Source organism: Lathyrus oleraceus, chromosome 4 (genome assembly GCF_024323335.1).
Source record: "Lathyrus oleraceus cultivar Zhongwan6 chromosome 4, CAAS_Psat_ZW6_1.0, whole genome shotgun sequence".
Taxonomy (NCBI): Eukaryota; Viridiplantae; Streptophyta; class Magnoliopsida; order Fabales; family Fabaceae; genus Lathyrus; species Lathyrus oleraceus.
Window position 1 is genome coordinate 378,527,329 of NC_066582.1, and position 21,611 is coordinate 378,548,939.

General features: G+C 34.9%; 1 protein-coding gene across 1 annotated transcript; it reads left to right on the forward strand.

Annotated features, from left to right (window-relative positions):
* Positions 1-3,488: 3,488 nt before the first annotated feature.
* LOC127075552 (phospholipid-transporting ATPase 1) lies at positions 3,489-8,897 on the forward strand. Its single transcript, XM_051017014.1, has 7 exons — positions 3,489-5,246; positions 5,350-5,656; positions 6,015-6,714; positions 6,807-6,930; positions 7,090-7,309; positions 7,772-8,230; positions 8,311-8,897. Exons 1-7 carry the CDS (start codon positions 3,797-3,799, stop codon positions 8,525-8,527), a joined length of 3,477 nt encoding a protein of 1,158 aa, XP_050872971.1. The 5' UTR covers positions 3,489-3,796; the 3' UTR covers positions 8,528-8,897.
* The last annotated feature ends 12,714 nt before the right edge of the window (positions 8,898-21,611 follow it).

A 21,611-nucleotide genomic window follows, 5' to 3' on the forward strand; every position in this document is an offset into this window, starting at 1 on the left:
ACAATGCCATATGTTATGATGTTATGATATTATGATGTCAAATAAATAACAGGCACAAGCAAGTCACACAACAATCTTTCCTAAGTTTTAAGGCTTGCATGAGTTCCATAGGTAAGTACCCTTCCCACTGAAGTTTGGTTGGTTCAAGCTGTCCTAGAATAGTAACCGGGTTCTAGAAGGATCTCCAATCATTGACCTTCTTTTAAGTCCACTTCAGTGCAACACCAAGTGGTTGACCAAAGCTTCCCTAAAGTCCAATCTCGAGGAGTGTAGTATCGAGTCTCAACCAACCCCAGTCGGAACCGAAGTCAGTTATCTCACTACTTTCTAATGGCTAGGATGAGTCAATTAGGGTTCTAAAGGTCTGGTTAATGCTTTAATGACACCATGCAGACGCCAAATTTTTCCTCAAGTAAACATGAGGAACATTAGGACATCCAAAGTGTCACATTAACCGTAGCCATCATTTTAACCATTCCAGTATACGCCGGATAGTCGCGATGATCTCTTGCTACTTACCTAAGGTACACTAGATCCGGGTGTAGGATCTTTCACTCAAGCATAGGATACCCAAGCAATCCCTTAAAAGTAAATCAGACAATTCAAATAAGTGATCTTGTTTTTTTTAAGGCAACCTCTCTTTTTAAGTCCCCAGCAGAGTCGCCAGTTCTGTCATACGGTGAACTGACTTGGTGTATTTTTGCTTTGGAAAGCAAATGTCGCGGATAACAAGAGTCGCCACCGACTTTTCTTTTATCCAATAAGGAAAGGTGGAAAAGAACAGGAAAAACCTTAATTAGATTTTGGGTTCGGGAGGTACATTATACAAAGGGAAGGTGTTAGCACCCTTTGTATCCATGGTTATCCATGGGCTCTTAATTGCTTGATCACTTATGTTATTTTCCTTGTCTGAAAAAAGTGTTTGTGAATTGCTTGGAAAATGTTTTGAAAAGAGAGTTTAGCTTTGTAATGATTCTTGTATGAATGTATACAAAGTGTTTATCTCGTTTAATTTTGAAAGCTTTTAGAAAACTGTTTAGAAAAATATAACTTGGCAATGATTCTAGTACGAATGTATACCAAGTGGTGATTTTCTAGTAGATGTTTTGCAAAGTGTGAGGTGTGAAAAGTATTTTGAGTTGTGATTCAGCATTTAAGAGTTATACCTACCCAAGGTCTTTATGGGCATTTCCTATCCTTATGAGGGTAAAACTATCCTTACTATTGAGAAGTAAGTAGTTTTATCCTTTGGATGTAAAGGGACATCGATTGGTCATTGAAGGCAACATTTGCAAGGATACCTCAGCATTCGAAGGGACAATCATCATTTAACCGTAGGCTACAACGAAGGATCATCGAGGGACAAAATCATATATTCGCAGGCAACATCCGAGGGACTATGATTTATCTTATAGGGACCTGATGATTTAATCGAAGGATCTTTGCTAAGTGTATCCCCACATTCGCGGGACATGACCGTAATACCGTAATACCGTAAGGCAACAAAGAGAGGTCCAAGATCACATATTCAAAGGCAATATTTTATAATCAATTAGGTAATTAGGATGAATCTCCAAAACATTTGTAATCAATTAGGTAATTAGGATGAATCTCCATAAGGGTATCCCACAAATAAAGTGGAATACCTAGCAAGCTACCTTCTTCGGGAGTATGTGAGCCCTTACAAAATTCCGCAAACAGGTCAGAACACCAAATGGGGTGCAATCAAGAGTTGCACCAAAGCAGTAATAGTATCAGGTAAACCAAGCATGGTTATAATAAAACAGGTCAGATGAGCAAAGATCAAAACAGAACGAAAAACAGCGACTGTCATGTTCGCTACTGCCTCGCCTAGCGAAGGCTTAGCGAGCACTCGCTACATGTTCGCTTAGCGATGTGCTAGCGAACGGCTGCGGGTTTTGAATTTAACAGCAGTACGGTTTCAGCAAGCTCCAAACCCTATGGCATCCATTACAGCAATTACATGGTGAAACATTCAAGATATCAAGGCATACTTAAGTCCACATGCAAAACCTCAAATATATTTATGAATTCAATTATGATATCACATGTGAGTTAGGAACATAAAGCGGTAATAGTAATGCAAACCTGTTCGCAATTGAATTGCAATCTTGAATTGGCAAGTCACTCTTAGGGTTGGCGCCGGATTGAGTTGGGCGGAGGTAACCTTTGTGCAGATGAGTTTCCTTCAGGGTTTCCTTTAGGGTTGCTCTGAATTCTCTTGGTTAGCCTCCAGGGTTTGCTCCGATTGCCTCTGTTAGGGTTTGCTTGCTAGGGTTTTCCTTCCTCTCTGTCTGTCCCCTTTTCTGAATGAGGTCTTGGTATTTATAATAGTTTTTTTTTGACCTGATGGGCTCAGAATGAAGCCCAAAATTTCTGGTACTCGCAAGTTCGCTAGGCGAAGGATTTTGCTCGCCTAGCGAGCAAGCCATTTTAAGTCATTTTTTGGATTTGGCCACCTGTGTGCTGGGCCTTTGTTCCTTTAATATCAATGTCTTGAAAAAATAAGTTGGAGTGTCTTGAAAAATGTCTTGCACGGTTAGCGGGCAAATTTTGGGGTATGACAATCACCCTATCATAGCCGCCTTAGCCAAAACACTCCGTGATCATTTAACATCAACCGTGCCTCCTCCTCCTATAGCCAAGAAGCCCAAACATCACAAAACCAAAACATGCAACAACCATATGGCTTCCAAACACCACAACAATCATTTCAACCTTTCCTCGACGCATCATTCACACCAATGTCTCCCTTCAATCGTCCTGGTCACCCTCCAATAACTCAAATACAACTCAACGAATCTGACATGGGTCACGAACTCAGTTATGGCGGTAGCGCTTTATTGCATACACAGGAGGACTATGCAGATTTGTCTAAATATCTTACGTAATCTCCTGCGGGTGGTGGTGATGTTCCTGGGCCCTCAAATTCTCAAACATCTGGGATGAATAATCAACGTAGGTTAGGGTCACGCGTTCGGGTAGCTAGGGGATGTGGTACCGGAGGTCGGTTAGATCATCCCGGTCAACGACATTAGTCTTTATGGTATTCGTATGTAAACACATATTAATATTAATATCAATTTGTCTGATTTCGACTTTTATCTTAAATGTACATTATTTTTCAAAAAAAAATTACATAATACACATAGGTGTCAGACCGATTGCCGCCTCCTTTAAAATCTAACACACAGACGCCAATTAGATTGACAGTACTAGATGCATAAGTCAATTCAATTGACGTCACCTTTTTAATTTAGAGAGCAAACATTAAATGATCTGGCGTCACCTCTTTAAAATGGAGTAGTTTGCGAATTAATCTAAAAAGTGGGTTAGTTTAGAATTATTTTTTAAAAATGGATTATTTGAGTTGGTAAAACTAATTTCTTAAAAAAAACCACACATAAATTTAAATATGATATTTAATTTGACACTGAAAAAACAACTCTTACAGTGTTTATAATCCCAGTCACCCATTTACCAACTTTATTGTTCTTCTTTTTCTTCCATACTGCCGTCCTCTCTCTCTCTCTCTACACACTACCACCACCATTGACCTGTCGTGTAAATTTCACACCTTCTTCTTCATTATCATCAACCCAAACAACACAACACATCTATTCTATGTCGGTTAAATGAGTGGATCATGTTTTTTAATGTTGTTTATTATCTTCTGATCCAATCTTCAACAACACCGTAAAACCCAAATAAAGGTTTTAAATTATGGTTTTTTTCAAGATCTAGTATAGTCAAAGTCAACTATTTTGGCACAACCATGATGGAAACTGAAAACACATCTGGGAATTCCTTCATGCAGAACTCATCATCACGTACAACTTTTGGTCACTCAGAGTCCAAGCCTGTGAGGCATGGTTCAAACTCAAAGGTTGATTCTGAAGCTTTCAGTATGTCTCAGAAAGAAATCAGCGACGAAGATGCTAGGTTGATTTATGTGGATGATCCTGATAAGACAAATGAGAGATTTGAATTTTCAGGGAATTCAATTCGTACCGGAAAGTATTCTTTTTTCACTTTTCTTCCTAGGAATTTGTTTGAACAGTTTCATAGAGTTGCTTATGTTTATTTCCTTATAATTGCTATTCTTAATCAGTTACCTCAACTAGCTGTTTTTGGGAGAGGTGCTTCACTTTTACCATTAACTATTGTTCTTCTTGTTACTGCTGTTAAGGATGCTTATGAGGATTGGAGGAGACATAGGTCAGATAAAGTTGAGAACAATAGATTAGGATTTGTTTTGGTGAATGGTCGTTTCATAGAGAAGAAATGGAAAGATATTAGAGTTGGTGAGATTATTAAAATCAATGCTAATCAACCAATTCCTTGTGATTTTGTTTTGTTGTCGACTAGTGATCCTACCGGTGTTGCTTATGTTCAGACTCTTAATCTAGATGGCGAGTCGAATTTGAAAACTAGGTATGCGAAACAAGAGACTCAGTTTAAGTTTCGGGATAAGGAGAGGTATAGTGGTTTGATTAAGTGTGAGAAACCGAATAGGAACATATATGGATTTCAAGCTACAATGGAGGTTGATGGGAAGAGATTGTCTCTTGGTTCTTCCAATATTGTACTTAGAGGATGTGAGCTTAAGAATACTAATTGTGTTGTTGGTGTTGCTGTGTATTGTGGTCGTGAGACCAAAGCTATGCTCAACAATTCAGGAGCTCCGTCTAAGAGAAGCCGGCTCGAGACTCAGATGAACTCCGAGATCATCATGCTTTCTGTCTTTCTTGTAGCTTTGTGTACAGTCACTTCAGTTTGTGCTGGTGTTTGGTTAAAGCAAAACAAAAGTAAATTAAACCTGTTGCCTTATTATAGGAAATTGGATGTTTCGAAGGGAAAAGAGGAAAATTATCAATATTATGGATGGGGAGTGGAAATCATTTTCACATTCCTTATGTCAGTTATAGTTTTCCAGATTATGATCCCTATATCGTTGTACATTTCTATGGAGCTTGTCCGTGTTGGTCAGGCCTATTTCATGATCAAAGATTCCAGATTGTATGACGAGGCAACAAATTCAAAGTTTCAGTGCAGGGCCTTGAATATCAATGAAGATTTAGGGCAAATTAAATATGTTTTTTCGGACAAAACTGGTACTCTCACTGAGAACAAGATGGAGTTTCAATGCGCGAGTATCTGGGGCGTTGATTACAGTTCTGCAAAAGCCGGTCTTGAGAATGAGCAAGTTGAATACTCTCTTCAAGGTGCAATTTCTTCTTCTATTATGCTTGTCTGTTGTTCTAAAATATACCGTTTTTCATCTTCTGTCATTAACGTGATGTTTATTGTGCCATTATTTGGTCTCAGTGGATGGAAAGGTCTTGAAGCCAAAGATGAAGGTGAAAGTTAATGAAGAGCTTTTCCAATTATCGAAAAGTGGATTTGCAAACAGAGATGGAAAACGGATTTACGATTTCTTTCTTGCACTCGCAGCATGCAATACTATTGTGCCTCTTGTAATCGACACATCTGACCCTACAGTCAAGCTGGTAGATTATCAAGGGGAATCACCAGATGAACAGGCATTGACTTATGCTGCCGCTGCCTACGGCTTTATGCTTATTGAAAGAACCTCAGGTTACATAGTCATTGATATTCATGGAGAAAGACAAAGGTAGGTTTTTATTTTATTTTATTATAATAATTGCCTTTTACTTTTTCTTCCTCAAACAGTCATTTTTCTGTTGAAAATTGACAATTCAAAATAACTCTGTTATTGGTTCTGTATCTATGCTGTTTTAACAGATTGGAAGAGTATCTACATATATTATTTTCTTTGTTTCCAATGTATGGTGTGTGTGTTTTTTTTGTGTGTATAGTTAAATGGAGTCTTGCAAGTATCTCTCGATTGTTATGTTAGTATTTTATCCTTCACTGGGGTTTGAACCCTGGCCTTTTAACTCCTTCAACTCTTGAATTAGGTTCTAGGGTAGTCCTCCTTTTAATGAATGTTCCCATTATGGGCTATGCAGGTTCAATGTCTTGGGTTTGCATGAATTTGATAGTGATCGGAAAAGGATGTCGGTTATATTAGGATACAACGACAACTCAGTAAAACTTTTTGTCAAAGGGGCGGATACATCAATGTTTAGTGTAATCAATAAATCATTGAACACAAACATAATACAAGCAACAGAAACCCATCTGCACGCGTATTCTTCCATCGGTTTGAGGACGCTTGTTATTGGGATGCGTGACTTGAATCCTTCAGAATTTGATCAATGGCACTTTGCTTTTGAGGCAGCAAGTACTTCTTTGATTGGTAGGGCTGCTTTGCTTCGTAAGGTTGCAACCAATGTAGAGAATAACCTATGCATATTAGGCGCTACCGCTATCGAAGATAAACTGCAACAAGGTGTGCCGGAATCTATTGAGTCTCTAAGGCAAGCTGGTATTAAAGTATGGGTATTGACCGGTGACAAACAGGAAACCGCAATTTCAATTGGCTATTCCTCAAGGTTACTGACAGGCGGCATGACTCAATTTAGAATTAAGAGCAATAATCGAGAGTCGTGTAGAAGACATTTACAAGACGCACTTCTCATGTCCAGAAAAAATGAGGTTGGCAATTATTTTGACGGAAGTTCCGTTGATGTTGTTTCAACTCCGATGGCCTTGATTATTGATGGTACAAGCCTTGTATATATTCTTGACAATGAACTTGAAGAAGAGGTACGTGCTCACAGATCTCAGATCAATGGCGTTTACAAAGCATGAAAGCTTATCTCTTATGTGCTGATTTTATTCGTTGCTGCTGATTCCAGCTCTTTGAACTTTCACAAAGATGCTCTGTTGTTCTATGTTGTCGAGTGGCTCCCTTACAAAAGGCTGGAATTGTGTCGCTCGTGAAGAAAAGGACAGCTGACATGACTCTAGCTATTGGAGATGGTATATCTTCTGTAAACTTGTTTCAGATTATCATTTCCCGAGAACAGAACACGTGGGCAAAGAAAATGAAAAAGAAAGAAAAAACACTGATTAAAAATAGATTATTTTTCACCTGATTTATGTTTTTTGTAAACATTCTTTATCATTGACGTGTTATAGGTGCTAATGATGTATCGATGATCCAAATGGCTGATGTTGGGGTTGGCATCAGTGGACAGGAGGGTAGGCAAGCTGTAATGGCTTCAGATTTTGCAATGGGGCAGTTTAGGTTTTTAGTTCCTCTCTTATTCATACACGGACATTGGAATTACCAACGACTAGGCTACATGGTGCTATACAATTTTTACAGAAATGCTGTCTTTGTTCTAATTCTATTTTGGTAAGTTATAATTCAGGTTACGCATATATGTAGATGCTTTTATCATGCAATTTTTTTATTTCAATATGCTACAGACAGCACTTTCACAAATGTATTTCCAATTGTGTGTGAGCACGCTTGCATGCATATCTGTTAGTTCGTTTTGTCGGATCTGATGTACTTGTGAGCATGTAATTCACACCTACTTGGTGCCTTTTAACCTGCTCAATGCACTACTATTGCTTGCTAGGTTGGCCTATGTTTTCTCGTGTATGTTGTAAAAGGTAGAAATTGTAGAGTTAGGTGAAGACATGGTGCCACTTTGACTTATATATTTCCAAATAGACGCCAGATAGGTCAAATTTGTTCATAAAAACTCTTCTGAAAAACCGGTGATCATAGATAGCTCTTATTGGCTTTTAAGATGCATGGTTCCAAATTTTGGCATCTTACTATCTTGTTGTGTTTCTTTGTCTATACCAGGTATGTACTCTTCACTGCCTTCACTGTGACAACTGCTATAAACGAATGGAGCAGTGTGTTGTATTCAATAGTCTACACTGCAGTTCCAACTATTGTTGTTGGTATTCTTGACAAGGATCTTAGTAAAAGGACTCTCCTGCATAATCCTCAGCTTTACGGGGCTGGACAAAGACAAGAGGCGTACAACAAAAAATTGTTTTGGTTGATGATAGCCGATACTTTATGGCAAAGCATTGTTGTCTTCTTTGCTCCTCTCTTTGCATATTGGGGAAGCACTATCGATATAGCAAGCATAGGGGATCTTTGGACTCTTTCAGTAGTTATTTTGGTCAATTTGCACTTGGCCATGGATGTAATCAGGTGGACTTGGATTTCTCACGCATCTATTTGGGGGTCTATCGTTGCAACTTTCATATGTGTCATGATTATTGATGCTATACCGGCACTTCATGGTTACTGGTACATCCTATCTTTCCCATTCTCTCTTTCACATTTTTATACGAATGAACCAACCCATTCATATGTACAAAATTTTGCAGGGCTATCTTTGATGTTGCAGGCACTGTATTGTTCTGGTTATGTTTAATTGGAATACAAATAGCAGCATTGCTTCCCCGTTTTGTGGTAAAATTCATTCATCAATATTATTGTCCGAATGATATTCAGATTTCAAGAGAAGTAGAGAAGTTTAAGAATCCAAGGATCAATAGAGACGCAGAGATAGAAATGTTTCACATCTCAAATCCACAAAGATAACACTAATATTATTTCTTTTGTAAAGTTACTCATTCTTTAGGCTACGTCGGAATACTATTGCGGTTGGTTGCCATGATTTTGCCTATGTTTGGTAACACGGCCACTCACCGCCGCCTCACGTTTAGTATCCTTTCTACAGTGATTTTGTGAAGCTGCTATTTGTAGCTTCTTTCTCATCGTGATTTCTCCTTTCACCAAACACAGACTTCCTTGTTTTCTATCCAAAGGGTAGGTATAGTTTTTGTTTCATACCAAAAGTTGTTGTATTTTATTCTTTTGGTACTGGTAAAACTATATTGTTGTAAATTTACAATGAATTATAGAAAAAAATGAGAAATGTTGAATACATGTTACTAATCAAATTTTAACATGGAGGGTTCTTTTCATTGCCTCTTTGATGATGTTTCATGTGTTTACCACATATGTATAAGCCTGCGTAGTTCAATTTTGGTTTGATGCAACTATAGATAAATGTGTGGCTGAGATTTCGTCGGAAATTGTGAGATCATCTGTTTGCAAAAAGACAATTATAGTGGAAAAATAAAGTAGTATAAACTTAAAAAGAAAAAATACAACTTGTTTAGAAAGAGAAAAATGTGATATCTCTAAAACAAAATTGTCTGATGTAACTATTTGCTATGGATTTTTTAGGAAAACGATTGATATACAATTTCTTTTTTACATATCTTAGGCACGTGTTTTTTTTTTTAACTTTAGACATGTAATTATGTATAAAAATATGATTAATTTAATTTAATTTAATTTTTTGTTACTTAAAAATTGAACTAATCAATTATTCAATTAAAATTCAATTTACTTTTATCCATGATTAATCATATATCTAACGGATAAAAAATGAGTACATCTATCACCAACTTTTTTTTACAATTACAAAGTAGTTGCTTTGCAAACTTTAACTCGCACACCACAAGATACTTGACCTTTTGGTTTATGTTTATGGAACAATATTGGATATTTTCCTTGTCAAAAGTAAATTCTACGAGAACCTATAATGATTTTTTTTAGGTATGTATTAATAAGTATTTTTTATTATTAAAATGTGTATGGAAAAAGGTCTAAGCAAACCTCGAGTTTAAAGGTATGCATACTATACAATTTCGTCTTCCAGCGCATCAATAGTTGTCTGCATGGCATGTTGTATCATACACGAGCAATTTTAAACATTTTTGGCATATAACAAAAAAAAATACGTCATTTCAGGTATTTAAATTCATTATTCCTCACACATTACTTCTGATTTCTTTTATTAATTTGAGCGTTGAAATACTAACATTTTTTATCAACTCACTCTGCGTCGAATCAAAAGTACAGATCCACTGCAACAAGATACAACTTTACTATCTCACATTTCATTTCAAGTTCCTAACTAAACAATGTTTTCGTCTATGAGAATCAACTTCTAATTCTTGCTAATTCCCATAAAAAACATTATTTTTCCACCAAAGATCTATATCTTGTTTTCTCGAAATTCCAACGAATTTCTTCTTTGAAATTTTAATCTCCTCTTCCAATAAATCTATCATCAGATTCATCATGCAAGGTGAAATCCAAAGTCACTCGATTTGTGTTCAACAACAAACTGTTGTTAAGGCTATTAAAGTTGCTAGAGCTTCGTCTTTTCCTCCTCCTCCTCTGAAAGAAGACGATTCAGTTTTGGTGGAATATCCATTTGAACTTACACAATAAGATTTCGCTTCTCCAAGAGTCGCTCAAGGAACATTACGGGCTCTTCCATTATTCAAATTCACACAACAACCTCATCACAGAGAACCATCACACTGACCTCTTCCTCTACAAGTTATACCTTGATAAGAACTACCACTATTACAAATAATACATTTCATGACAAAACTTTCATCTCACCCAACCAAAAAACGAAGTAAAATATCAAGACAACGCCATGATTTTTTTAAATAAATATCATATATTCTCTCGCTTTCGAAATATAACAAAGGAAAAAATAATTCAGGATATGCTTCGATTCCTAGCAACAAAAATTTATGTTTTTCTTTTTAAATAACGTCTTTTTTTAATTAATGATTTATATTGAGGGATTATATTATCATATTTTACTATAAAAAAAACAATTGTTAATCAGATTTTATCCTAAATCCAACTTATATGTAGTCGCTCCAAAGTCTTACACGTCATTCTTTGGGATGTATTGCAAGATAGAAAAATCTTCAATGTTCTTCAATCTTGAACAAAACATTTTTCTGCCCTTACAATCTATCTCACATAATGATATTGATGTTGTTGTTGTTGTATTTTTATAATAACTTTCATATATTCTCAATCAAAGAAAACATTGAGAAGTTTATTATTTTTCTCTATTGACAACATTGAGAAATTTATTCCTAAACACAATCATCAATTTCTCTTTCATGTGAAAGCATTTGCCATGATAACATTTGCTCAAGATAATGAAATATCTCTAGGATGAATTGCAAGTACAGAAAAAAATTTCTCTTATTTGCAACAGATAACTTATCAGAAATTTGAAAAGATATGTTATTCTCCAAGAATCAATACCAAAATATTGAGTTGTTTAAATAATTTATTTTAATATTATGTGTAAACAATGTAAATATATAAAAAAAAATGTGTTTTTCCTCGGTTTTTAACGGAAACCGAGAGGTATGTGACATTTGGGGTAAAAACATTTTATTGTATTTTTAAACTAAAAAGAAACACATTTTACCCCAATTTTAAATAATAACCAAGGTAAAATATAAGTGTGTTTATTCAATTTTTTCACCGTCCTTAAACAAATCTTAGTCGTCCATTTAATGAGTATCAACACTCAAGACACTGCCATTAATGATCCTCGTGAAATCTAAAAGCATCATTATAAAAATATTCTGAATATTAAAAATTGATAATGAAACATTCGACATGAAAACTTTGAAACTTACAAAAACGTTTATTTTGTTTGGGAAAAGTTCTCAAGGATGAATTGAAAGAGTAAATAATTATTTGGTTCAAGGTTTCTGTTATTAAATAATCATATAATTGAATAAATATTTTTTGTCTGTTTTATATCAGACATTTGATCTTCCTCAAGATGAATGAAACGAGGATCCTCAACATTTGCTCTTCTCCAAGATATCCAACATTTGTTCTACATCGACAACGATGATGATGAAGAACAAATGTAATATTCTATGTAAACATGTAGTTCGTAAATAAATTAATTTATTAATATTCTGTGTAAACAATATAATGAGTATTATATATATATATATATATATATATATATATTATATATATATATATATATATATATATATATATATATATATATATATATATATATATATATATATATATATATATATATATATATATATATATATATATATTCCCTCGGTTTTGATATTAAACAAAGAGGAATATGATGCTAGTTTGGAAAATATTTAAAAACTATTGCTAGGGATCGAACCTATGACCATTTCAATTAACCTAACCTCTCGATTATTCAAAAAATTGAGGGATAAAGTGGAAACATTTCATGCCGCCCTTTGTTACATCGCTTGGGTAACCGAGGTACAAATCCATTTCACGACTGAGGTGAAATGGGGTTATTTGTAGTAGTGTACTCCTAAATATTATGTTAATGTAGGCGATCTTAGAGTACATGGAGCCACAAACTTGGTAACAATGTATACAAATAACACTTTTTATAATGAAACTTTCACCTCGAACATACCAAAAACTGAGCGTATAGGTCATAGGAGCGACATGTTTGATTTTTTAAATGAAAAAGCAACATTTTCCTTGGGTTTTATAAAAAACCCGAGGTAATATAGCTATAAGTGAGCGCCATATTTTTCTTAAAAAAAATAATAAACATATTACCTCGGTGTTTTAGAAAATCAAGGGAACATAACTATTAGGGAACTCGCTTCGAATCCCTATAGCTGCATTTAAGATTTTTTTCAATGATTTCTCACTCGGCGTCTTCCAATCTTCCCTTTTTTTTCTTAGTTAATTTTTTTCTTATTAATTAGTAATTCTAAAATAAATTTGTTATCAATAAAAACTAATAAGCAATAATATGAAAGGAAATATTTCAGTAATTAAAAATAGGACAGCAAATAACTATTTCACATATTCAAATTCTTGACTCCACTTAACTTCAATAGTATCACTATTAACTATCCCTAATTGAGAGAAAAGTTCAGAAAGAACTCTTCCATATGGTATGAGAAAAGTCATTTCCTCCCTAGAGATGATTATCATTTCCTTCAAGAAGTTAAAAATGGTAAGAGGAAGATTAACTCTGATGTTCTTCGTAAGAAATAACAAGAGATGCTTATCATTCCAAGTAAGCGTTTCCAATTCTGTCTCTCTTGGACAGAGATTTGACATTAGAAGTTGATACAAAACTTCTCCAATTGGTCGTAGAGTAGTAGGAATGCTAAGATTGCCATAATTGGAATAAATTAGGCGAAGATGATCTTTATAGACAATGTTGAATCTATAATGTTCAACACAACAATCTTCCTTTTCACATTTTATTGTCTGCGCAATAAGTGACTAAGTAATTGTGATAGAAAAGCCATTGACATAGGATTGAATTGACTTAGTATTATGACTAGGTGGCCCAACAGATACATTTAACCATAACTCTTTAATGAGATTAATGTAAATGGATTCATGAAGAATGTCAAAGTAACTATTCAACTTTTGCTTGTGAATAGTTTTCCTTAGATCAAAACATTTGTCTTTCAAATCATTGAAATCAACAAACTTTTCACTGATAACGAACAAAAGATTTTCATATAAGGTTGTTAAAGACATTTTTAAAGAAAAGAAAAGACTTTGAAACTAGGTTTGAAGACTCAAAGAGTTGGAAATGAGACGTTGAAACTATGAATAATATTTAAATAAAGTGGAGAATAGGAAGTGAAACAATCAGAGAAGATGAAACGTCTCCTTAAAAATCTAAAAGATATGTTACACTTTTGAATATGAATAATCATTTATATTCTAGTGGATATAATTCCAATGCGCACTATGATTTGTTTTTTTAGAAATAGAAGTCACATAGTACCTCGGTTTTTAACAAAACTGAAGGGACAATCAACTTATTATCTCAGTTATTCAAAATATTTGAGGGGAAAAACAATTCCGTTTTTTTTAATTATTATAATTTTTTTAGTAAACTAAATGATATATCTCGTCGATTTCTTTAATAACTGAGGGATAAGATAAGTAGCATTTTACTATAAAAGCACTCGTTAAACTGATTTTACTCTAATCCTAATTTATATATAGTCGCTCCAAACTCAAAGGTATCATTCTTTTACGATCCATCTCACAAAATGGTGTTGATGTTGTTGTTGTTGTATTTAGAAGCTTGTAAAAGTTTTCTATGATAGATTGCAAGTGCAGAAAAACATTTTTTCAATAGTTGAAACAGATAATTCATTTAGAAGTTGGATGCATTCAATGGTTGGACCAGACAACTCCTAAAAATTGGATGCGTGCAATATTTGGACCAGATAACTTCTTACACCAAAATTTTGACTTTTTTGTATTATTGTTTTTCAATATCCTGTGTAAACAATGTAATTTTAAAAAAATCATGTTCACCTCGGTTTTTAACAAAACCGAGGAGATAACTTAGCGTGAAACCTAAACAAATATTTGTCGTTCATTTCATGATTATCAATGCTCAAGACACTTCCATTAGTGATCCTCGTGAAACCTAAAAGCCTCGTTATAAAAGCATTCTGAATATTAGTGAATCCACAAGAAACCCAAACATTATGAAACCTTCTATGTTTAATCAGAGCACTGTATCAATGTGATAGATTGCAAGATCAGAAAAAACTTAGGTTTTTAATATGTGGTTGGTGAGAGTATTGCATTTACTTTGCAAGTGCAGAAAATCATTTGGGTTTCAAAGTTTGTGTTCTTATATAATCATATAACTGAATATTTATTTTCTTTACCTATTTTTTTGTTTTATATCAGAAATAAATGAATGCAAAAGCCATAGAGAATATATTGCACTCAACATTTGATCTTCCTCAAGATCAATGAAACGAGGATCCCCAAAAGTTTCTCTTCTCCGAGTGATCCAACATTTGTTCTTCACCGATAACGATGATGATGAAGAACAACATTTTAACTTTAATATTTTGTGTATTTAATATATATATATATATATATATATATATATATATATATATATATATATATATATATATATATATATATATATATATATATATATATATATATATATATATATATATATATATATTACCCCTCAGTTTTGTTATAAAACCGAGACGTATATGATGCTAGTTTGGAAAATATAAAAAAGTTATTGTTGGGGTTCAAACCCATGAACATTTAAACTAAAACCTCAGTTATTTTTAAACCGATGGGCAAAACTCCCACTTTTCACGCCATCCTTTGTTACCTCGACATTGTAACCGAGGTGAAATCCATTTCGCGTCCAATATGACATGTGTTATTTGTAGTAGTGCTAGAATAATTCACAAATTATGGTTGCAAGGATTCTCAAGATTGAAGAGAACCTTTAATACACTTCACCAAAATACAATATTGTACGAGATGCACCCCCTTAGAGCAATCAAGATACGCACTAAAGCCAATTCCCATTGGCACAATTATACCACAAAGAGAATTCCTAAAGTCACCCGCTTTCAAACCGTACCAAGGATGTAAAAATTCATCGTTCAACTTCAAAGGAAGAAGCGAAAGTCATACTCCTTCTAAGGTTCACCATCCTCATCATTCACTAACACAATATCCCCAAAGAAAGGAAAGTTATTACATAAACACTCTAATTTCGGAGTAGCCACGGCAAAAAAAATTTCTCTCGATCGGACTTGGCCGCCCCCGCGCTGAATCTTATAGGAAAAATTGATTTAACTATGGGCGTGGTCAGGTGCAGGAAATCCTCAATTTTTAATTACGGGTGCGGGGGATGCTAGTACCCACCTCATACTCACCTTGGCCTATAAAATTATTTTTTTATTTTTATTTTTAATAATTTTACTATCCATTTAATTTTCTTAATCTTAAGGTAGTAAATTTATTATAATTTTTTTTTGAAAACATAGATTAAATAATGGAAGATGATGAAGCTGTTGAAGTGATGTTCTTAAGGTTCCAAAACTTGGTTGCAGGTCTCAAGGTTCTGGACAAAGGATATATTACAGTAGATCATGTCAAGAAGATAATCATAAGTCTTCCCAAAAAGTGGAGACCTATGGTTACTACTCTGAAGTTATCCAAGGATCTGTACAACATAAGTCTCGAAGAACTTATCAGCTCTCTCAGAAGTCATGAAATAGAGCTAAAAGAAGATGAACCTCAGAAGAAAAGCAAATATGTTGCTCTAAAGTCTACATCAGAAAGAAGAAAGCCAGAAAGGAACAAAACCTTTCAAGCTGAAGAGGAAGAAGACGATGACTCTGAGAATGAAGATTCTGATAATGAAGAAGAATTAAACAACTCTGGAGAAAAAGACAAAACAACTTCAGAAGGCCCAGACAGAAGGGAGAATATTCAGATTCAACCTCCAGAGGCATACCCAACAAGGAAGTGACGTGTTATGAATGCAAAGAGCCTGGACACTACATAAATGAATATCCAAAGCTAAAGAAGGATAGCTCCAGAAAGGAAAGCTTCAAGAAGAACCCCTTCAAAGCAAAGAAGAAAGGACTCATGGCAACATGGGACGACTCGAAATCTGAAGCTTCATAACCTGATTATGAAGAGGAGCAAGAAAACATAGCATTCATGGCCACTACCTCTGGAAGTTCATCTGAAAGAGAATCTGACTCTGAAGAGGTATTCTCTGAGTTTTCTCGTTCTGATCTGGAAGCCTGTTTGTCAAAATCTCTGAGCTTGTATTAGAAGCTTTGATAGAAATTCAAGAACCTTAAAAAGGTTCATGAAGAGACTGTTGAAGAGTCTGATAAGCTTGAGAAAGAAGTTTCTGAACTCAAAGAAAATAATTTTATTCTTGAAAAAGAAAATGATTTTTCAACCAAGAAATGTTCAAAACTTGAAGAAACTCTTTCTAAAGAAACACCTACTTCTGACACTATCTTATACAAATATGAAAAAGATTTTTATAAATTTCTGAACAATGGTCTAGAAAGAAGTAAAATGGCTTCTATGATATATGGTGTAAGTCATAATAGAAAAAGAGAAATTGGTTATGATTCTGATGACGATGATCATAAACCTACTATAGAAAACAAATCTAAATCTTCTTTTTCTTATCATTATACACCTGCACAAACACATAAGTTTAATAACGCTGGAAAACCCAAAGTTTTAGAAACTATGGGAGAACTAATCCTAAAGGAACCCAAAGATTATGGGTACTAAAAGATAAAATAGTGTATGTTGCAGATATCCTGTGCAGCAGAGTTAAAACACCAATCATGGTGCCTGGACTCTAGATGCTCGCGACACATGACGGGAAGAAAGCATATGTTCCAAAACCCGGAACTTAAAGATGTTGGTTTCATAGGCTTTGGAGGAAATCAGAAAGGAAGAATCAGAGGATCTGGAACAGTTGGTAGTGGATCTCTTCCCTCTATTTCTGATGTCCTATATGTTGAGGGATTAATGCATAACTTGTTATCCATAAGTCAATTAAGTGATAACAATTATGATATAATCTTTAATAAAAAAACATGCAAAGCTATCAATCAGAAAAGTGGCACAATCCTTTTCATTGGAAAGAGGAAGAATAACATTTATAAAATAAAACTTTCAGATTTGAAAAATCAAAATTTAAAATGCTTGATGTTTGTAAATAAAGAGCAATGGGTGTGGCATAGATGCTTGGGTCACATTAGCTTGAGGAGGATTTCTCAGCTAAATAAACTTGACTTAGTTAGAGGCCTACCTAAGCTGAAGTTTTATTCAAATTCTCTTTGTGAAGCATGTCACTAAGGTAAATTTTCTAAAACAAATTTCACAACCAAAAATGTTTTTTCTACCTTCAGACCTCTAGAACTTATACACATTGATGTTTTTGGACCTGTTAAGATAGTGCCAGTCAATGGTAAGAAGTATGGACTTGTCATTGTTGATGATTATAGTCGTTGGACATGGGTGAAATTCCTAAGGCACATGAATGAGTCACATTCTGTGTTCACTAGTTTCTGTTCAAAAATGCAAAATGAATTTGACACTAAAATCATCAGAGTCAGAAGTGATCATGGTGGCGAATTTGAAAAGAAACTTTTTGAAGAATTTTTTGACTCTAATGGAATATCCCATGATTTCTCCTGTCCTAGAACTCCATAACAAAATGGAGTTGTAGAAAGGAAGAATATGACTCTCCAAGAAATGGCCAGAACCATGATCAATGAGACTAATGTGGCTAAGCACTTTTGGGGCAGAAGCTGTGAATACAACATGCTATAATCAGAATAGAATCTCCATCAAACCTATTCTGGAGAAGACTCCTTATGAACTGTCCAAGGGAAGAAAACCCAACATTTCTTATTTTTATCCTTTTGGACGTTCTTGTTTTATTCTGAATACTAAAGATAATCTAAACAAGTTTGACCCTAAGGCACAAAAGTGTATTAAGTTGGGATACTCAGAACATTCTAAAGGATATAAAGTATAAAATCATAAACACAAATTATGGAAGAATCAATACATGTGAGATTTAATGACAAGCTTGACTCTGAAAAGTCAAAGCTAGTTGAGAATTTTGCAAATCTGGAGATCACGCTTGTAGGTTCTGATGAAAAGACAAAAGATTCTAAAGAAGCAGAAAGAGGAACTTCAGAAGCACCTGAAATCATAATCAATCAGAAAAGACAAAGAAATAGGCAGAATGTCTTTGAAGAATTGATTATGGGAAGCAAGAATGAACGTGTCAGAACAAGATCAACATTTAAAGTTTCTGAAGAAACACTTATGGGACTAGTATCTCTGATAGAGCCAACATCCTATGAAGAAGATCTTCAAGACAAAGAATGGATTCTAGAAATGAAAGAAGAACTTGATCAGTTTTCTAGGAATGACGTTTAGGATCTTGTACCAAGACTCAAGGGGACCCATGTAATTGGAACCAAATGGGTCTACAGAAACGAGCTAAACGAAAAAGGTGAAGTGGTCATAAACAAAGCACGGCTGGTGGCATAAGGTTATAGTCAACAAGAAGGAATTGACTACAATAAAACCTTTGCTTCAGTCGCAAGGTTAGAATATATTCGTCTCCTTGTATCTTTTGTTGTAAATTATTCCATTTAATTATATCAGATGGACATCAAAAGTATGTTTTTTGAATGGTTATATTCCTGAAGAAGTGTATGTCTGTCAACCTCCTGGCTTTGAAAACTCAAAACTTCCAGAACATGTTTTTAAACTTAAGAAATCTCTTTACGGTCTGAAACAAGCTCCCAAAACTTGATATGAAATACTTAGTTCATTTCTTCTGGAAAATGTTTTATCAGAGGCAAAGTGGACTCTATACTCTTCTGTAAAAACATCAGAAATGATCTTATGATTTGTCATATTTATGTAGATGATATAATATTTGGTTCTGCTAACCCATTTGTTTGCTAAGGATTTTCTGAGTTAATGCATGCAGAATTTGAGATGAGTCTAATGCAATAAATAAAATTATTTATGGGGATTCAAATCAATCAAACATTAGAAGCCACATATGTCTATCAAAGAAAATACATAAAAGATATTCTGAATAAATTTGACATGTCAAAAAGAAAACCAGCCAAGACTCCCATGCATCCCACTTGCATTCTGGAGAAAGAAGAGGTAAGTCAAAAGGTTTGTCAGAAACTCTATTGTGGTATGATAGGTTCTCTCCTCTATTTGACTGCTTCACATCCAAATATATTATTCAGCGTATGTCTATGTCCTAGATTTCAGTCAGATCCAAGGGAATCTCACTTAACTATTGTTAAGAGAATCCTTAGGCATCTCAAAGGAGCACCTAACCTTGGTTTGGTGTATAAGAAAACATCAAAGTATAGGTTTTCTAGGTATTATGATGCAGATTACGCTGAAGATAGGTTGGAATGCAAAAGCACATCTGAGAACTATCAGTTTCTGGGAGGAAACCTCATCTCATGGGCAAGCAAAAGACAATCAACCATTACACTGTCAACTGTTGAAGCATAATACATTTCAGCTTCACTGTTCAACACTTAGATGCTCTAGATAAAGAATCAGCTTGAGGACTTTCAGATTTATGAGAGTAACATCCCTATCTTTTGTAACAATACTGCTGCTATATGCTTAAGTAAGAATCCTACTTTACATTCCAGAGCGAAGCACATAGAAATTAAACACCATTTTATCAAAGACTATGTTCAGAAAGGGATAATTACTTTAAAATTTATAGATGCATATCATCAATGAGCTGATATCTTTACAAAACCCTTAGCTGAAGATAGATTTCTTTTCATTCTGAAAGATTTAAGTATGGCAGATTGCCTAGAATGATTCTGAACATGTGATTTTCATCTCTAACGTTAAAACAGACTCTGACTGAAGCATATGATGCTTATCTGATTTTGGTTCTGATACTTCTACAAGTTAGAAGATATCTGAATCAAAAACTTTCTGAGTCAGAAACCTTTTGGTATCCTTGACTCCAGAAACATCAACACGTGGTCTCTCAAACGTGTGGCTTTGGATCTTCTAGACACCTGTCTAGCTCAGAACTCAAGGGCCTAACGATTGAGATCACATCGAGCATTGTGCTTATCTTGAGATTAGACATCCATCATTGGATGCATTTAATGCTCCCCATGCTTGTCAACTCAAATTTTAGCAATCATACTTGCTTTTCTTCCCTCTCTAGCTACGCTGTCATTTTGCATGTATTTGAAATTGTGTATATATACTTCCACATTTCACACATTCACACATTCCCACTTTTACACTCACGACTTTCACAAACCCTTATACTCAACCTCTCTCAATTTTCTCTACAACTATCTTCATCTTTTTCAACAACAACATGAATCCTCAATAACAACAAGTGTTTGAATACTCCCAACAAATGAATGCTACTGAGCAACCAGTTGAAGCTTCACAACAAGTTACAGCCACTATTGTTGCACCTTCAACAACCTCCTACCAAGAACCCCATGTTCTTGATCATCCTCCTCACATCAACCTTGCTACTTCTTTTGAGAAGCTTGAAGTCTTGTGTGAGTTGTTGGTTGATTTCGACAATCTCAAGAAAAATGGCATGGATTTAACACAAGAGCTGGAGAATCAAGGGTGGGATAACTACTTCAAGCGTCTTTATGGCCCCATTTACATATTCCTGATGAAGGAATTCTAGAGATTCGTTGATTGCGATGATCATTGCATCATGTCTTATGTTATGGGCATCAAAATAGTGATCACAGGGAAATCCATAGCCAAACTTCTGAACATGGAAAAAGATGGGGGAAAAAGAATCTATAACATAAACCCTAGGGTGAAGTATATGTCCTAGGAAGTTACCCCCGCCATCTTCTACAGAACCCAGAAGGGAAATCATCCAAGAAAAAAGAGCTTCACCAGAATCTGAGAGTGTGACTGAAGATCATTCTAGGAACCATCCATCATTTTCCTGCTTCCAGCTCCTCTGACTATATCAACACGGACCAAAAGTGTATCCTCTATTGTCTGCACAAAGGTCAGAAGCTGAACCTTCAGTCTCTCCTATTCAAATATCTAAGCGATTCTGTCAGAGACACAAGAAATAACATGAAGCCTAAGAACTACATCCCTCTAGGAAGACTTACTTGAGACATTCTGATAAAGAGTGGTCTAGTGAACCATCTCATCTCCCTAAATCTGATGGAAGACGTCACTATGGATGTGGGGAAGCCTCTAAATGCAAAGAATCTAAGGAGCATAGGCTTAATAGACAAGGTCAAAGTAAAAACCACAAAGAAAACCTCCTGGGAAGCTCTAAAGGATCAAAGGGAGATATCTCATGGGATGTACCTCTTTTCTAAGATTGATCCCCAGAGGTCATCGCATGCTACCTTCAGGATCTGGAAGCCCAAGGAATCGACAT